Genomic DNA, 17,385 nt, shown 5'->3' with positions numbered 1-17,385 from the left:
GCAATTAATTTTTTATTGTTATCGTTTTCATGAAATTCTTCGTTTGTCATTATTGTTGTTGTTATTAATTAATTCATCAGCGTGCAACCAATATTCAAACAAAAATCGTATACTAAATAATTACACAAATATTTGATTGTTAACTAATATGTAATTTTGCATTTTTCTCTTTTCTTTTCTCTTTCCCCTTCCACAATTTTTATTTATTTTTTTTGCTCATGCCACCTTTTGTGATTGTTGCACACGTTGTTGTATGGTATTTGCGTTGTTGCACACAATATTTGCTTTCTGATAATAGCATACGACAGCGACGATATCGAAGAACTGCAGGAGCCATCAGACGATGAAATCAAGGAGGGCCAATGGCTGGGCGTGACTGTGCGGTCGCAAGGACTCGGTGGAAAGGTAAATGGATAAATAGTATTACGCATATTTTACATGCAGATGATTAATTTAGGTATTGATAAATCAAATTTCTTTATAAAAATATACAGTGGGGAGCAAAAATGAGTACATGGTGATTTTTTTTTAAATATGTATTTGCAAGGTTTTAAATGTTAAATTTTTTGTTATTTTCTCAATAAAAATATGGTTCATGTTTTTTCCGCTTTAACTAAAACCATATAAATCAAGCTTTTAAACTATATAGAGAACTTGGAAAAATTCAACAAATTTGCATTAAAAATTTGAACTTTTTAATCTGAATTTTTAGAAAATTTTCGGGTATACAGTTTTATAGCCTATTAAATTTTAGTATAATAAAGTGCAAGTTTTAAGAGGCTGAAGAATCGTGTTGATTTTTAATTTGTTTCTCTTTTTTTTGTGTTATAAAAACTGGCATTTATTTCTTTTTAATTTTCTTTGCAACAGGTCTTGCGCTTTTTTTCTATAAGAAATATATGCTTATATGAGAAAAAGTTAAAAAGGCGTCTGCAAAAAAAAAGTTAAAAATCAACAATTTTTTAGCCGTTTAATGCTTGCACTTTAATATATAAAAATTCAACAGGCTATAAAACTGCATATCTACCCAAAAATTTTCTAAAAATTTAGATTAAAAGTTTAAAAATTTGAATGAAAATTTGTTGAATTTTTGTAGGTCTGTATAAGGTTTATAAGTTTTATTTATATGGTTTTGGTTAAAGCATGAACCATATTTGTATAAAAAAAAGCAAAAAATGTTAGCTTTAAAAACCTTGCAACTGTTTGACAAAAATCATCATGTTCTCATGTTGGCCTCCCACTGTATGTACATAATTTACATACATATCGCACACTAAATCAAAAACCGTCACAACTCAAAAAATCTTAAATGTTCAGGAGAGGCAAAAAACTGTTGATGCTGCGCAATCGACGCAAGCAAAACCAAAAAGTTTTAGTAGTATTTTTCCAGTTAAAGAAGATAGTGATGAAGAAGAAATTTTACGGACGTTGGGTATACGGTCTGTGAACTGTTTTATGGAAAAAAATAGATTTTCAAAAATTTCGGTTGTGCTGGTTTTTGATTTAGGGTGCGATATGTATATATAAATGTATATGTGTACATTTTCAAGATATGGAGTTCCGAATTCTCAATTTTACCGAAAAAAATAATATCAAAACTGATATTGACAATAGCCGTGTTTTATTTGTCCAGAAATTTAAGCTATTAGCTTATTTTCTATGGAGGACTTACCCAACATAATTATATTGGCTTATGAAAACCTATCTTGGCTTGTATATTGAACAAGAGGCATTGCCATTCAGCATCAGAAATTTTCTCCTTCAGCCAATCAGAAAGAGGCAAAAACTTACTTTGACACTATTTGCAGTCAAACAACTGTCAAAATTAGGCTAACATAGGAAATAAGCTAATTTCGTTTTATTTGACCAAGATTTAGCTATTTGCTTGTGATGGTTGAATAAAACATGCCTAATATTAACAGGAGTTTGGTTAAATTTAGTTAGAAGTTCATTGGAAATATTTATGAATTTTTAAAATTAAAACTAAAAGATTAAAATATTCAAAGTGAATTTTAGAAACTCTAAATTAGTATTAGAATATGATTCAAGCATGTTCAACAATAAAATAAAATCATATAAATAATAACTGCTTTCATTTATTGACTTTCAATACCTTTGTTCATATTCAATTTTAACATTAAATTCTCTGATGACCTCAACAATAGTACTTAACCTTTTGACCGTTCGATTCAAAGAGTAAAAGAAAAAGTCTAAAAAGGGAAACATCAACAGAAAAATGCATAAGGTCATAAACTCTTTCTACGTAAACACTCTTAATGACTTAATTAAGATAAACATTGCTTTCTTTAGCTATAGCGTAGCCGATAAATCTTGTACCTACTCGAGCTAAAGATGTTTTTTTTGGTTTTTTTATTTTGTTTTGCGCGCGCTGAAGTAGGAACTGCGTAAATTAAATATCTTTGGGTTAACCTCTTTTATTTCAGAACATAATCACCTTTGTTATGATGTAACTTCTTTGATTCTCAAATTTATAATCTTTTATTGTTTTCTTTTCTTTTCTTCTGTTCTTCACTGTTTTCTTTTATCCACTAGGTACTCGTGTGCGCGCATCGTTACATCACCACAGTGTTGGATAATCGCTATGGCCAGGGATTGTGCTATGTCTTGACCAATGAATTGAGCTATGATGAAGTGTATGAGCCATGCAAAGGGCGCACTGTGCAAAGGTGAGTATTCGATTGTTTTCTGATACCAATTCACTCCCTTTGTGGTTAATAGAAAATATTTGTGTATGTAAACAAACATAAATTTATGTTAGGAAGCATGCTTGCGTTCATTTTGGGCATTTCGTTTTATTAATTTTTTGCTGTTGAGTCCCCTCCTTCCAATATGAGCGAATCAGCTTGGAGATGGAGTACGAATGAAAATATACCCTTTGAAGCAGTAAGCAATTAGCGGGTTACTAATTTTTCCCATACAGAAATCATATTTCACTAAAAAAATTATGTCTCACTTAAGGAGACGTCTTTAAACAAGACCCACTGTTTATCAAAACAAAACTAGCATCGGGCTGTAATTAAAAATATTTAAATATTTTCTATAAAAGGAAGGTAGGGAGAGAGGTGTGACTGTCAGTGCCCAGCTGCGGCACAATATAGTGGAAGGGCCGTTGTGTTACCACAAAAGTCAAAGTTGCACTCCTTTTGCTGCATTTAAGTTTTGTATCAGCCAATCCTCTACTCCTGTACAGTGCGGATAAGGTAGAGACAACCGGTGTTTTTTATATTGCCCTTCTTCTTAAAAAATACGATATTCTATATATTTTATTATCTCATCGAGGCCATGCTTTCCTAGATGTCCTAGGCGACGTGCTATGTATTTATTCATCTTTCATTTGCTAGATAATAGACAATTATTTCAAAAGCAAGCTTGCTAGCAGCAAAAGGAATACTAATACGTTCTTTTACTGGATGATTTTGCTTGGTCGTGCCCTCCTTGCAAGTTAGTCCGTAATACATTTCTATATCTCTAAGATTGGGAGCCCATATAGGGTTAAGAATATTCAGCTTGAGTTAATAGTGAAGGAGCCCAAAGCTCTAATTGCGCCTGGTTTTCACTAAGCACGGCAACATATTTACCAATTGTATGGGTTCCTAGCTCATTTATAGCCCTCATAATAGCTGAAACCCCAACGCACACAGCGAAATATTCCTGGGTTTGAACCCCAGTTTTTGCCTGTAGCTGTATTGGACGAGTACAGAGCTGTTTAAGCCCTTCTTAACGCCTGGCTATCTTCTCTTTCCACACCAGCTTCCTATCTAGCGCAATGCCTCAAAATTAGGCTTAGTTCGTGAGACTAACTCGGGACCAGTTGGCCTCTAGTGGAGTTATCGTCGGATTTGTATTCCTTTTTGTAAAGACTATAACCTCAAATTTTTCCGATTTTACGCAAAGGCTTCTTTATACAATATCAGCGCCAATAGCATAGAGGGCAACTTTGGCACCCCCAATTATGTCTCATGCCAGAGGGAGCCCGGTGTTTAGTTCCAAAGAAGCGGCAGGCAAGATCCTGCCACCTTTTGGGGTGTCCCTTGTCCCGTCTCTTGAAACCCGGCTTTCTTTCATGTTTCCCGTCACCACCTGCCTATAAGTATTTGCGCTCCTACATTATCTATAAAGGCTATAAAACCAAAGACTCATCGATAAACCTGATCAACCTATGAAGCGCGGCAACAATCGAATATCCATGGTGAGCGCTATACTGCCTATTCTCTCTTGGGATCTAAGCACAAGCGACGAGAGACCTATAGTCCTAAGATGTTTTGAAAGTCTTGCCGGCTTTAGGGATAATTACTACCGATACAGCTCTCCACTCCATAAGTATGTCTTAAAACATGTCTTGTTGAAGAAAAATTTTGTAACAATCCTGCGAGAAAAATTCCATATTTTGATGCAATTACTTCCTCAAGTTGAACTACTAAGCAAACCAAACATGAATGTCTAATAACCAGGGAACGGATTTTATGGAAATTGCCTTTCTTTCTGCTAAAGAGATAGACTATATTCGATTAAGAATGTCCACGATTTAGCTTTCCCTGATTCCATATATACACATTTGATGTTGCCTTTTTTGCCTTTTTTAAGATATTTGCCTTTTTTTGCCTTTTCTACCTTTAAAAAAGTGATTATAGCATTTACAATTTTTTTTAAGATTAAAAAATATACACATTGCCCATGCGGCTTATAGAAGCGCAGAGACCTCTTGCCAAATTGGTGTTGGAATAATTCAAAGCCGTTTTCTCAGTTAACGAAGGCTTGGAGACAATAAGGGGTGTTGATAGAATTATAAAGGGCGAGGAAAACGCCCTTATTCCTGATAATATGAACGTTTCAAACGTTCCATATTTAAATTGGGCTCCACTTGTATCAACTTACGTCGAGCACACATTTAGTACATTCAAGGCTTTTCTTCGCGAAAATCGAATGAAAATGCTGCCAGAAAACTTCAAAATGCATCTTGTGGTTCAATGTTACTACAACTATACAGATTAAAGTTTTATGAGTTAGAAACTAGAAAAGAGAAAATAGTCAAAGATTCAAAGTACAAATTTTTCATATAAAGAAACTAGTTCATAGTTTTTCTCTTTTTACTTGTAATAGAAACCTTTCTAAAATAAATGTATTTTTTGATTGTTCTTCGTATTTTCTGTCTTTTTTTAGTGCCTTATTATGCTTTTTTTGCAATACCTAGTGCCTTTTCCTGCCTTTTTCGCTATTTTGTTTTGCCTTTTTTTGCCTTTTTTGCAACACCTAGTGCCTTTTCTTGCCTTTTTCACTATTTTATTTTGCCTTTTCCAGCCTATTTCCTTATTTTATTTAGCCTTTTTTATAGGTTTTTAGGTCCTAAAAATCCGTTCCCTGCTAATAACTATGGTAGAGCAGCTCTGTAAACAATTTTTCCAAGCACGCATGCAGTATTGCCCGCTGGACTTAAGGCCCTCTCTGCTTGAGAAGGAGTTTCGCTACCACCCTGTTAGGCCTTTCCAGGAAGCACTTGGTTGTAGAGTTTTATTAATGAAATTCTTGTCCCCGCTATCCTTGGCCCAAAAGTCGGCTCCGATCCCATTATCCAATCCATTTCCATACTAAACACTCAATCCGATCTAAACTTTTGCACCCATCTTGTTGACATTTTCCGATATCTCGACCTTAACCTTTAATTTACTACGTAGTTGAGAAGAAATATCTACGCAGCAATGATGTAAAACACGTCACCCCCATGACGCTATTTTGCATTGCATACTATACTTAAACACAAATTAACCTTGAAAGGATTCTCCTAGTTGATATATTTGTAAGCTTCAAAAATAGAGCTAATAATCATAAATTATATTTTATAAAAGTAATTTGGTGTCTAATATGTTCTTTGACCTTCCCGCAGCCAGTTAAAATGGGTCGCTATCGCATAATATAAATTTACGCGCCAGCTTCATGAATAAATGAGGCGACAAAATAAATTGTGTGATAAAATATTCCATACAGAATGACTAAAACTCCTTTGCATGATTAAAATCAAATTCATTTATCACAAACGTCACTAAATTGACGCAAAGGATATGCACACATACATATGCATGTACATTAGGGTGGTGCATGAGAAAAAGGTAAAGTCGGAATTTTTGTCTCTCACCCCCTACGATTGTTCTATACCGAAAAATACCGAAAAGCAAAAAATATTTAGAGGTCGCTCAAAGCGCCCAAAATTTTTCATAACAACCTTTCGTAGAAATGGTATAAAATTCTTAAAAATCAATATTTTTCGACCGTTTCTCTTCAGGGGATTCCCAGTAATAATACCCAACTGTTGTTTAACAATTTTTTCATAGAAACTATGTGTTATAGGTGCGCCAGAACCCCAGAAAACGCAATGGGATGATAAATAAAAGATTTTTAGTATTAAAAATTGTTAAATAAACAATTGGGTATTGTTATTGGAAGTCTGCTGAAGTGAACCAGAGTTTCCCGATCGAAAAATATTGATTTTCAAGAAGTCCGTACCATTTCTACGACTTTACCTATTTTGGACCACCCTAATGTACATATGTAAGTACATATTCACGCATATATTAGGAATACAAATATGTACATTAGGGTGCTTCACTCTCCATACAAACAAAAAATCGGGACTGTTTTTCCATCGGAAATATAAAATTTATTACATTTTAAGACTACTGCAAAAATGTCTCGGAAAAATATTAAGATTTACATGAGCTGAATGTATTTTAAAATACCTCCAAAAATCGAGTTTTTTTTAATAAAATAAGTTCTAAAACATTTTTTCAACTGAATCAAAATAATGGGATTTTCGGCGAAAGTCTTAAAATTCCGGTGGAAAAATTGCAACTCTTTTTGGTGATGCTCCCTAATGTAAGTACACATTTGTGTATAAAAACCGAAGTGAATATGCAAAACTTGGATAGATAAAAACAGTAAAGGAAAACATAAAAAAAAAACAACAAGTTATATAAAAATGTGTCAAGGCAAGTCATCATAGTTCTCCTTTTTATCGACTTCACGCCGAATGTGGCGGCAAAAAGTAGTGGGTGTGTTACCATCTCGATTGCCCTTAGATAAGAACAAAAAGAAAACATTTCATTGTTTTGTTTAGCCTTTCTCTTGCGTTGGCCATTTTACGCTGGTTGTATCCGCTTCACCGTGTAAAATAAGCAGTTATTTGTCCTTTTTAATGATCTACCAAGTCATGACGTGCCTTCACATTCATTACTTTAGGTTATTTTACTGCTTGCGTCGCATGTCAAATTAACATTTGGCATAGAGGTCTATTAAGGGGTAAGGGTAGTTAGATTAGAAGAAGAAGACCACATGCGTACCTTTGCATAGAGTCAACGCATTATATAATCGCATTTTTCCGGTAGCCTTCAACAGATGTCATTTCGAGATATTCATACACATTGAACTTTGAGGGTGCTATTATTTATGCTCTTACAATATTAATATCATATTGTGGCATAATGTCGTAAATTTTGTATTAAATGTTGTACACTAAGAAAATAGTTTAATTACTTCAACTAAATATGCTCCTGATTTGTTTATAGTTACATTATTTGATTATAGTGACTTAATCATGTGTTGAGATAAATAGATTTAACTGATTTTTTTCTGAGTGTATAATGGCTCGTGGAGAAGCTCGGCCAAACACTAACATATGTGTAAGCGCCAATCTATTATTATTATTATAATGGCTTCATTGCTGAAAAACTGCTTAATTGACGTTTCCGGATTCCTTTAAAATAAAATGAAACCCTAAATGAGTTCACCTATGACTTTTATTTAGGCGGACTTCCTTTTAGCGGTACACTGAGAGTTTAGTTTTGACAACTAAAAATATAAATATAGTATTAGTACGGTGACCATATTTATGCGAGCCGAATACGGGACATAAAATTATTTTGCTAATTTTTTCCATAAAAGCTAACAGATCTTAACACCGTCTTAAATGATCTTAGATATATGTATTAGCCCTGAAACAGCATCTTTAGAGTAACATCACAAATTTTTAGGTCATCTTTCTGGAGATTTTTACTGCACAACATTTTTTACAAAAGTTTCGTTGAATTTTAGTACGATAAAGTGCAAGTTTTAAATAGCTAGGACTTACCGTTAATTTTTGGCATTTTTTTTTGTCGACGGTGCAACGCATTCTTTTCATACAAGTTAGTTAGCAGCATGTTGCACTAGCGCTTTATTATACTCAATTTTAATGAGGTAAAAAATTTCAACCAAATTTTTTTTCTAAAGATTCTGATTAAAAAGTTTGCAATTTTTGAAAGTCGGAAATATTGATTTATATGCTTTTTGTTAGGAAAAGAGCTTTACTTACAAAAAATTATAAACATTAAATAAACAAAAGAAAAATAGCCGAACCTTGCTAAAATGTAGAATCCTAATTTATATTTTAATCACTGTATGTGTTCTTCGATTCGAAGCACAGGCATTCAAATTAGAAAATAATAACTGTTTATGGAGAAAGTTACGATCATATTCGAACATCATTTAAACTGGTTCATATACATGCAATTTTAATGAGCTTTGAAGGCATCGAAATACCGAACCCCGAATACGGGACAAATACAGGACATTAAAATAAACATTTGGCGTCCCGTATAAAATAAATAACTTGCCAGGACAATTGGTCAAAAAAGAGGACTGTCCCGTATAATACAGGACGTATGGTCACCGTAGGTGTAGCAGCAGTTTTTTACGAATTTTACAAAAATGTGCTTAACCAACCAACCAGCTTTTTTAATAGCACTAATTCAAATGAATTGCTGTCTCTGAATGGGAGAAAGGGATTTCCTAAAACATGCTCCACTACATTCTAGTACTTAATGTAGGCAATGCAACTAGAATGTCCTAGTAAATACATATGTACATACATATGTGTCTACGAGACCCTTTTCGCTTTCGTCCACCGGTTGCTCATCGCCGGCACGTTCGAAAAACCTTCAACTTTTTAATTCCCGCTGAATGTTGGCACATTTGCGTGTTAATATTGTGTCGCCTCATTAAAGTGAAGGACGCGCTGCTGCATCCCGCTGGGAACACTTGCCAATGTCCTTGGCTGAAGTGCAAAAAATGCTGCGAATAATTAAAGTAAGCGCTTTAACGAAACAATTACACACCTTAAACCAGGCTACATACACGCATATCAGTATCTTTATTCTCGCATTGAGGTCAACAGTAAAGTGTTTTACACGTTTTGTGTATAATTTGCGAAAATTAATTTCAGCACCTCATCTGTGCAACCAAAAAGGCACCCTGCGACAATATGCCACAATAAATCATTTTAGCTACCGCGTATACTACCAGGCAAGGCTGCCAGTAAGTGTCCAGTGCAGTGGCAAAGTCTCAACAAATTCGGGGCAAGCAATTCAATGAAGCAATGAAGTCATTAGAAAACTATTCACAACAGCGAAATAAGCCGACAAACCAACAATGCCTTCAACTCTAACCTGTAGCGGTGGCAGCGGCCGCAATCATAGCGTGGACAGCAACTCACTCCACTCCATTCAATCGCTGGTGTTTGGACCATTAAGCTTGAATTGTTTAAATTTATAATCACAAAATAAACATCAACTTGTCTATGTGTCTGTCCGCCTGTCTCCTTTATTGAACACTATATTTTATTAGTACCAACTCGGTTTTTATTTCACTTTTCTTAGCAGCATTTTCTAGGTTTGGCCGCACTTAACTAGTTCGTTTATGCAAGCGCGCAATTTTTCATTTATTTAATTATTATTTTTTTTAATTCTAATTTTCTAATCCATCTACGTATGTATGTATGTGTATCTATAGTGTGTTTCTAAACAATTTTCCTTTGTCTATGACCACTCCAATATTTTGCATTGTCAACTGCCGGTGGAGTAATGTACATTTTTCATTACCCCAAAATGGCTTTTCGTGTTCATATTATGGGCTACATACCTGTGTACAAATGCGCATATACATACATACATCCATTTACACAAACTGCTTGCAAAGAAGGTGTGCATATGCACGTGTGGGTTGCCCTACAACCTGTGACACGTATGTACATACCTATGCGCATACCATTACAACTGTACATGGCTAGTTCACGTAATGAATTAATTTATTCACTTGAATTTGCACCCCTAGCCCCATGACCTACCTGACTCACTTTGGCTAACTGCAGTTCCTTTTTTATTGCCAATTTTATTTTATTTTGTTCTGTTTCTTTCACTGTTTTATTTTTATTTTTAATGCATTTTTTTTTGCAGAGAACATGAAGAATATGGTTTCTGTCAGGTGGGCACTTCAGGCGCACTGCTGGATGATAACACCATGGTGGTAGGCGCGCCTGGGCCCTTTACTTGGCGCGGCACTGTGTTTGTTACAGAAATTGGCGGTGAATATTTGGAACGCGATAAGACAATGTATTATGGTGATCATTTGGACAACACATCACCGGTTGACAAGTACAGTTATTTAGGTGAGTAATGATTTGGTTGAGATAAAAAATAGAAGAAAAATATTCATTCATGAAAGCTTAAAAGTAAAAGATTTTTTTTTTATTTCGGCCAATGTTGAAGCTCTTTAACTGTTTCACATGTATGTACGTATTTCACTTGACCCAGGTTACGCTAGGTTCGCAGACTGGCCTCAATAGGAATCACTTACACCAAGGGTCATTTGAGACCGCGCAGATATCTCGGTTAATCCCCCGAAAACAACTTGATAGGTAGAAACAATATGAAAAGGTTCCTAACTTCTACCAATGTCAGATCATATACATACAGAGATTATTTAAGAAGTGATTGCTAGTGCTAATCAGAGGCATATCAGGTGCGGGATGGCCCATTCCACTTCTGTATCCAAATAGATTTTGCAGATCATTAAAGGATGCACTAAATCTATCTATTATATGTATGTATATGTGTATTGGTTTACAAGTAAGTTTTAACGGATTTTTTCTCAAATTTGAAACTTTATTGTGCAAAATTGGTACGATGTGTCTTATTGTAAAGTATTGCCTGCGACTGAAGTGAAGCGTACTCCCGTAAGGGCGTTGTGCATCGACCGAAGAAGATGCTAGTCTAATAGTGCAAGATGGGCTATAAGGCAGGTAGGTCAGGAGGACTTCCCATCCGGTGTCTTCGCTATGAGTTTTGAAACTTGTGCGACATTTGGCCAGGCCAATATGGCTCATGTCAGGTTCCTTGCCCCTTCCAGTCGTTTTCCGTAATCACTCGCTTCAATCGCATCAGTTGTTGTCTGTAGAGAGCCCCGCCGATCGGCTGGCCACTTTTCTGAAGCTCATAATACAGGATGCCTTTGTGGTCCCACAAAGTACCTTGCTGCTATGGGTGTTTGCTTTGGTGTCGATGGTCGCGGATCGCCGTGCGTAACATATGCCTACTGGCGCTTTGAGGTGTCGTAATGAATCTATTTTTCATAGTCGGTGACAATACAAAGCAAAAACGATTTCGCTTTGTACCGTTGAAGGCGCAGCCAGTTTGCGATTTTTTGGACCATATCAATGGCTTTCAATGACAATTAAATGTCTTTTTGAGCCACGTCTAATATTGCCGCAGTTTCATCTTGGGTTAAGCATAGGTCTTCCTCCAAAAATTACCTCCCACCCGGCGTCTACAAATGTTGATGGCCTTTCTTCGCACTCCTTATCGGTTGTGTCAAAATCACCACTTTTGAAACGTCGGAACCAGTACTCACAGGTTGAAATAGATTGAGCATACTCTCCGTAGGTCTCAGAGGTATGTGGCACCTTCCCATTCGTTCCTCTCTGTGTGTAGAAGAATGGTATAATGTAGTTGTTGTAGATCATCTGACAGAGTTCCCATGACCTTTACGTGTCCGAATCTGAGGTCTCTTCACGACTGGATCGCACTTACCATACATTAACATTACTTCATACATAACATATCAGGTAATGCTCCCGTGACGAATATGGGAGCCGTCCTCTGTACTCGTTCCTACTAGGCTCTGGATAAAGTCTTGTTTAACACTGGCCACCATACGGTGACCACATGGAAAAGTATCAATCTTATAACAGCTTTATAATCTAGCGTTCCTTTTTTTGCCTATAGCCGTCTTGCTTATTACTTTAATAAGTAGTGCTGTATGACACTTGAGAAGTGCATATACAAAAATTTCATAAATTGCATAAAGGAAATTTTTGGCACATGCAGCTGTGCACCCTTTTATGCGAGTTGTTCGAGGATGTAGCGTGCATTTAGACGCTAGGTGTCGGGAGACGCCTAACCACTCTGAGTAATCTATATTCGGCACATTTGAGCTTTAACGAGTCTAATTTCTTACGGTTTCAATTGACGAATTACTTGAATTACAACTAAACCCCTATCAGGCTCTTTTTTGGTGCCAGGCGCGTATCGTTTCTCGCGCTTGAAAACAATAAGTTTGTAGACAAAGGACTAACTAGTGTCACTAGTTCGCTTAGGCTTTCGCCTGTTTAGGTTCATAAAAAGTCGAGTCGGTATCGGAAAGTACTTTTTCTTAACAAACGCGGTTATATAGTTCGTCTTTTTGTTGTTTGTGTTAGTTTTGCTGCAACGCTCATCCAGACGAGATATGTGAAACATAAATTGTTGTTTTTTGTAACCAATGAAATCTCAGCAACTCTGCGTGCCTAAAGGACAAGCGATGTACATACTTAGAGATTTATCGTTTGATATTGAGATGACTAAATCCTCCTGCGTTCACATGTCATCCATCAAAATTGCATTCTAGTCGATAAGTTTCAATATTATCTAATCCTGTAATTGATTAACATTGCCTACCATTGAAAACAATATTTTGCAACAGGCATGGCGGTCACCGGTGGTCGTTACTTTGGCGATCGTATGTCATATGCCTCGGGCGCACCCCGTTCCAACGGACACGGTCAAGTGGTGATTTTTAATAAAGCCAATACCAACCCCATACCCGTAAAAATGATACTCGAAGGGGAACAATTTGGCTCTAGTTTTGGCTATGAACTCACAACTGCCGATATCAATGGCGATCAGAAACCAGATCTTATCGTTGCTGCACCATTTTACTTTAATAAATCCGAAGGCGGTGCAGTCTACATTTACCAAAATGAAAAGGACATGCTGCCAGCGAAACCAACACTGAAGCTAACCGGAACGGTGGAAAGTCAATTTGGGCTTGCGCTCGCCAATATCGGTGACATCAACAAGGATAACTGCGAAGACTTGGCGGTGGGAGCACCTTACGAAGATGACGGTGTGGTCTACATCTATTTGGGTTCCCGCACGGGGTTGATTAGTAAGCCCGCGCAGCGTATACAAGCCTCCGATCTCGGTTTACTGCCAGATCCGCTAGTCACATTTGGCAGTTCAATAAGTGGTGGCACTGATCTAGATGGAAATTCCTATCCGGATGTAGTTGTGGGCGCATATAATTCTTCAGCAGTGGTTGCGCTACTCTCGCGTCCCATCATTAATATACAAACGACGGCGCGCGGCAATGAACTGAGAAACATTGATCCAGCCAAATCGGGTTGTCTACATGACGCCTCAACGAATTTGACTTGTTTCACCTTCGAAGCCTGCTGTTCCATCGACCCTTATGAGCCAGCGTCGGCGAATAAAGATTTGCGGCTATTGTACACAGTCGAAGCAGAAACATTTGGTGGAAATAAGAAGTTTTCGCGCGTGCTCTTCGATCGCGACAATAAGCGTAGCAACGTGGTGAAGCGAGCAGTGACAGTGCGTACCAATGGACGCATGGCCTGTCAGCAGGTTACCGGGTACATCAAGGAGAATACCAGAGATATACAGAGTCCGATAAAATTCCGTTTAAATTATACAATTGTGGAACCAAAGTTGCCACGATCGGGCTTGGAACTATTGAACCCAATTTTGGATCAAACGCAGGCATTCGTTGAATTTGAAGGTACATTCCAAAAGGATTGTGGTGAAGATGATATTTGCGAGAGTGATCTTATATTGAATGCGGAACTGGACTTGAATATGGAAAGTGAGTACCGCGAATAGTTGGAATGAAGGAGTCAAGAATGGAATATATGAAAATTATATTTGTCCTTTTTTCAGATGATAACTATGCTTTGGTATTGGGCGAAAAGGATGAGATGCGTGTCAATGTGAATGTGTTGAATAAAGCCGACTCGGCTTACGAGACACAATTGTTTGTGGTGCATCAGAAGAGTGTCTCATACATAGCAGCCAAAAGAACGGTAAGTCAGCGGTGGTTTTTTTTTAGCCTCCAGATTTTTCTTACATATAGATGTACTTCCAGAACTCTGTGATCTGCAATCGTTTCAACGACACAGTGGTTGCTTGCAGCCTCGGAAATCCAATGCGTCGAAATTCTGCCGTTTATGTGTCGCTGCGCTTCGATCCCAGTGGCTTGGAAGTGGATGAGCGTAAGCTGAGTTTTCATGTGTTCGCCAACACAACGTCCCGTCTTATTGGTGATGTCAAACCCGATACGGAGTTGGAAGTGCGTGTGGTGAAACGAGCTGAACTTAGCCTACAAGGTTGGGCGAAGCCGGAGCAGAGTTTCTATAGTGGGGAAGTGAAAAAAGACAGCAAAGTTATGCAAATGGAAGATGTTGGCTCGCCACTGATGCACACATACCAGGTAAGGAGTAGAGCTAATTCAAATTAAAGTAACTTAAATTAAATTAAAGTAATTTATACAATGAAACAAACAATCTCTTTTCTTCGCAGATCTATAATGATGGCCCCTGGAAAGCGCCGAAGGTCGTACTCACCATCTATTGGCCACATCAGCTGACCAGCGAGAAGAGTAAAAAAGACAAATGGCTACTCTATATAGAGGCCATGCCGATTGTGGAGAATGTGGAACTAAGCGAATGTTTCGTCGCGCCCGAATATGTCAATCCGCTGAAGCTCGCATCGAAAACGAAGTCCGACGAACTATTCGATACACTACTAATGGCGCCAGCACCGTATATGATGCGGCCCACCAACAAGACGCAATATTTCAACCGCTACAGCACGTACAGCGAAAAAAGCGTCTACACAAAACAAAAGGCGCCACAGCGGCCGGGCCTATACGACGCGGATGATGACGACGACGACGACGAGGATCGGTATTTGAATCGCGTGCGGCGAAATACAATCGAACGTATCATACGACCCGAACGCTTCATGGACATCGGCGGTGAGCACACCAATCGAAAACGAGATATAGTCGAATTAGATTGTAATAAAGCGACAGCGTCTTGTGTGAAAATCCAATGTGATATCTATAATATGCCCGCCAAGACCGAAGCGTACGTGCATATACGCGCGCGACTGTGGAACTCAACGCTAGTTTCAGAGTATCCACGCGCCGATTTAGTGCGCATTATGTCGAGAGCGCAAGTAAAAATACCGCTCGAATACTCGGTGGAACAGACTGAAGCGCATATATTGGTGAGTGGCGTCTAATTTAATTTAATTGAATTTTCAAGCGTAATTCCATTTTTTATCACACTCTGATTTTCAGGTGGAAACGCGCGCCTACCCCGAGCTGCTCGATCAGCAACGCGAGCAACCCACATCCATATGGATTTACATAGTTGCCATCATTTGCGGCCTCATCGTATTGGCCGTGGTCGTATTTGTGTTGTGGCATCTCGGTTTCTTTAAGCGACGACGACCCGATCCAACGCTAAGTGGTAATTTGGTAAAGAAGAGTGAAGAAAAACCATTCCTGAATGACGCGACGAGTAATGGGCGTGGCTTCTAACAACAGGGGACAGTCGGGTGGGATCTCGCGCAAAGAGCGCCGCCTAAAACACAACGAACATGCTGTTTAATATTAACGCAAAGCGTTGAGCCTGCGATTGTCGCTACCGCAGCCAACAACAATATCACCAACTACAATAACAACAATAATTATAATAGTAACAATAACAACAACAACTTGAATACAAATGGCTATGGTAGCGTGGACTATAAGCACGCTTGGAGCGGTAATGGACAAACAGATGCAGCCGTCATTGATTGGGGCTCACATTGGTGATAGGCAGGCAGGCATGCGGGGCGAACCTATCGCTGTCGACGTGGGAAAGTTGACTGGGTTGTAAATTAAGGTGTTGCGCTCTACATACAGAATATTATTATTATATAACTTTTTTCATGGGTGGTAAATGTCTGTGCCATTTTACTTAATGTAGACATAAAATAAATATATTTGTATGTATCCTAGGAGCTATTATGTATGTATGTGTATCTCCATAGACTTAGTGAAGCACTGCCATTTTCTGATTGGCTAGAAATGGCAGTAAAATTTGCATTCAATGCACAAAAAAAATTGTTCATAAATATATGTATATTTAGATGTAGGGTTTAAAAAGGCCTTATTCATGTATATACATAAGTTGTAAGTTTATAGGAATGCGTGAAAGTAGTTTGTATTTGTTGAGGCTCACTAGGCGTGAAAGGGTTTCGACGGATTCCAATTCTTTTTCCAAATTTTTTTTGTTTGTCATTTTCTGTTCAAAACGATCACGGAAATACCTTTTTTAAATTCACAATTTACTCCATGTTTGTTTGTTTTATTATTTACTGTAATTTTATTCAATTAAATTTTATATATGCATGTATTTTTAATTTTTCCCTTTTATTATATTTTTATTTAGTTTTTTTTCTAATTTTATTTATTTTTAGTTCATTGTTTTTCTTTTTCCTTTTCATTCTACTTGAATGTTTATATTGAAGAACCTTTGTTTCTTTTTTTTTTTTAACACACAAGTGAGTCTCGCAAAAAAAAGTTTTTCTTAGCATAATTTTTCTTAGTTAAAAGTTAAGAAAATCTGCCTGCTGCCAACTTACAAATATGTATTCAGTAGATAAGTAGTTTTTGTAAATATAAACGACCTATTACCATGCCAATGAAAAAACTAATCGCATACCTATTGATTTAACTACTGCGCTTAAAACTTTAACGCCGAATATATAAGTATTGTTTCGTCTTTTTCACTATTAGAGCGCTTAAAGCCAAGTTTTTGGGGCACACTTTTAGGCGCAGTAGGTAGTTAAATCAATTGATATGGCGATGAGTTTTGTCATTGCCGTAGAAATAGTGCGGTAAAATCAAGTTTTTTAGGCACAATTTTAGCTTTTTCATTGGCGTGCGAATCGAGTTGTTAGTTTAAGAGCTCATGACCGTTTCCAAAAGCAAAAATTGCTTTGAAAAAACATTTCAAATTGCGATGCTGAAAAGTAGGCTAGAAACAGTTTAAATACAATTACAACTACAAAATTTTATTAAAAGCAAAAGTACGCTTTGATGTGGCCTAATTTTAGGCACTGAGTTTTTCGAAATAGTCAAAAATATTTGTACGCATGTATGTATGTGCATTAGACC

At 37.2% G+C, this 17,385-nt stretch overlaps 1 protein-coding gene across 1 annotated transcript; it reads left to right on the top strand.

Moving 5' to 3' along the window:
- Positions 1-234: 234 nt before the first annotated feature.
- LOC108374832 (integrin alpha-PS1-like) lies at positions 235-15,762 on the top strand (the record flags this gene model as incomplete). The annotated part of the gene is made up of 8 exons (XM_017630856.1): positions 235-405; positions 2,554-2,687; positions 10,281-10,492; positions 12,844-14,022; positions 14,097-14,239; positions 14,302-14,646; positions 14,736-15,446; positions 15,520-15,762. Coding segments are annotated over 8 exons (3,138 nt in total), but the record flags the coding sequence as incomplete, so codon positions are not given.
- Positions 15,763-17,385: the final 1,623 nt, after the last annotated feature.

This window comes from Rhagoletis zephyria, unplaced genomic scaffold (assembly GCF_001687245.7).
Source record: "Rhagoletis zephyria isolate East Lansing unplaced genomic scaffold, Rhagoletis_zephyria_1.1 Rzeph_scaffold_08174, whole genome shotgun sequence".
Classification (NCBI taxonomy): domain Eukaryota; kingdom Metazoa; phylum Arthropoda; class Insecta; order Diptera; family Tephritidae; genus Rhagoletis; species Rhagoletis zephyria.
Note: the sequence above shows the minus strand (reverse complement) of the source record. Positions and strands in the feature narration are given on the sequence as shown.